Source organism: Coturnix japonica, unplaced genomic scaffold (genome assembly GCF_001577835.2).
Source record: "Coturnix japonica isolate 7356 unplaced genomic scaffold, Coturnix japonica 2.1 chrUnrandom477, whole genome shotgun sequence".
Classification (NCBI taxonomy): domain Eukaryota; kingdom Metazoa; phylum Chordata; class Aves; order Galliformes; family Phasianidae; genus Coturnix; species Coturnix japonica.
Genome location: NW_015439879.1, coordinates 8866 through 11328, shown reverse-complemented (window position 1 = coordinate 11328; position 2463 = coordinate 8866). Strand labels below are relative to the sequence as shown.

Sequence of the window (2463 nt, the reverse complement as noted above, 5' to 3'; positions counted from 1 at the left end):
TCTGGGGCTGTTTTGGGGTGTTTTGGGGCTTTTTGGGGCCATTTTGGGGCTTTTTGGGGCCGTTTTGGTGTTTTTTGGGGTCGTTTTGGGGTTTTTTGGTGCCATTTTGGGGTTTTTCTGCTGTCTTTTGCAGCCATCCGAGCAGTGGGAAGACCGAAACCTGCATTTAATGAGTCCCCATCTCCCTCAGCGTCCAGCGGGGGCGTTAATGAGCCTTAATTAGAGGCGGGGCGGCCGCAGACGTTAATTAGAGGCTCCGAGCTGCTGTTAATTAAAGGGGAAGAGCCGTGAGGGGGCGGAAATTGCCGAGCGGGGGCGGAAAGAGCCGAACAGGGGGAGGGGAGGGAGCCGAGCGCTTCCGGAAAGAGCCGAAGTGGGCGGGGGTGGGAGGGGAGAAACGAGAGGGGCCGGAAAGAGCCGAGAGGGACCGGAAATAGCCGAACGAGGCCGGAAGGAGCCGAGTGGGGCCGGAAAGAGCCGAGCAGAGCCGAAGAAAGCCGAGCGTTTCCGGAAATAGCCGAGCGAAGTCGGAAGAGACTGGAGAAACCGGAAGAGGCTCCAGAGGAGACCGGAAGCGGAAGTCTCGGCGCAGAGGAGTCAAGATGGCGGCCGCCTGCGATAACTGCGCGGCCTCCGTTGCTCCGTACACGTGTCCCCGCTGTAACCGCCGCCTCTGCTCACTCAGCTGCTACCGGGGACACGGAGCATGCGCAGAGGCCTTCTACCGGGAGCAGGTGATGAGGGAACTGCGCTCCGAACCGAAACCGGAACCGTCGGAACGGGCCCGGATGGGGAAAGCACTGAGGGAGGTCGGCCATGTTGGGGAGGGAGGACCGGAAGTGGGAGGACCGGAAGTGGAAGGACCGGAAGTGGAAGGACCGGAAGGGCTTTGGGGGAGGCTGAGCGAGGAGCAGAGGGCCGACTTCCGGCGGAAGTTGAGGAGCGGAGAGGTCTTCCGGTTCCTGCCGCAATGGAGGCCGTGGTGGTGGGGGGGGGAAAGGGGAACCAACATGGCCGACAAGAGAGAAGCCAATATGGCCGCCAATGGTGAAGTCAACATCATGGCCAATGAGAGGACGGCCAACATGGCTGCCAAGAGAGAAGGCAACGTGGTCAACAAGAGCACAACCAATATGGCCGCCAATGAGAGGATGGACAACATGGCCGCCAAGAGCAAAGCCAACATGGCCGCCAAGAGAGGAGTCAACATGGCTGCCAATGGGGGCAAAGCCAACATGGCCGCCAATGGGGATGGAGCCAACATGGCCGCCAAGGGAGAAGTCAACGTGGCCAACAGGAAGGAGGAGCAGGACTGCAGGGTCCCCAATGGCAATGGGGTCAATAAGGACAATGGGGTCCCCAATGATGATGACAGTGGGGTCCTTGATGACAATGGGGTCCCTAAAGACAATGGAGTCTCTGATGACAATGGGATGCCCAATGATGATGACAATGGGGTCTCCAAAGACAATGGGGTCCCCAAAGACAATGGGGTGCCCAATGATGACAATGGGGTCTCCAAAGACAATGGGGTCCCCAATGAAGACAATGGGGTCCCCAAAGACAATGGGGTCCTTAAAGACAATGGGGTCCCCAAAGACAATGGGGTCCTTAAAGACAATGGGGTCCCCAATGAAGACAATGGGGTCCCCAAAGACAATGGGGTGCCCAAAGACAATGGGGTGCCCAATGATGACAATGGGGTCGCTGATGGCAATGGGGTCCCCAATGAAGACAATGGGGTCCCCAAAGACAATGGGGTCCTTAAAGACAATGGGGTCCCCAATGAAGACAGTGGGGTCCCCAAAGACAGTGGGTTCGCTGATGACAATGGGGTCCCCAATGATGATGACAATGGGGTCCTCAAAGACAATGGGGTCCTTAAAGACAATGGGGTCCCCAATGATGATGACAATGGGGTCGCTGAGGACAGTGGGGTCCCCAAAGACAATGGGGTCCTTAAAGACAATGGGGTCGCTGATGATAATGGGACCCCCATTGAACCCAATGTATCCCCCATTGACCCCGACTCGTTCCCATTGGGCATCCCGGGCCCGATGCCGCCCCCTCCCCTTTTTGTGCCCCCCCTCAGCTCCTTCCCCTCCCCCCCCCCGTCCCCATTGCTCCGTTTCCAGCTGCCCAACCTTCTCTATGGTTACGCCTTCGCCCTCAGCCTCCATAACGGGGACGACTCCCTCCTCCCAGATGTCCCGGCCGCCATCATGGCCGTCTCTTCCTCTTTACGTTCCCGGCGGCCATTTTGTTCTACCGTGGAAGCCATATTGGACGCCCGGCGTTGCGTTAAATCCTATGGGTACCCTCAGTGTCCATTGGGGGATGTTGGGACCGTTCGGGCCGTGGCCGAGTTGATGAGGGGCCGCAGTCGGTTCCGACCCACTGAGGACGTGGAGGCGGCGCTGCATCATGTGGGGCTGATGATGGAGGGGGGCAGGAGGAGGATGG

The 2463-nt window shown here is 58.8% G+C and overlaps 1 protein-coding gene across 1 annotated transcript; it reads left to right on the top strand.

Moving 5' to 3' along the window:
- Positions 1 to 387: 387 nt before the first annotated feature.
- ZNHIT2 (zinc finger HIT-type containing 2) lies at positions 388 to 2462 on the top strand (the record flags this gene model as incomplete). Its single annotated transcript, XM_015850513.2, has 1 exon — positions 388 to 2462. A coding segment is annotated over exon 1 (1860 nt), but the record flags the coding sequence as incomplete, so codon positions are not given.
- Position 2463: the final 1 nt, after the last annotated feature.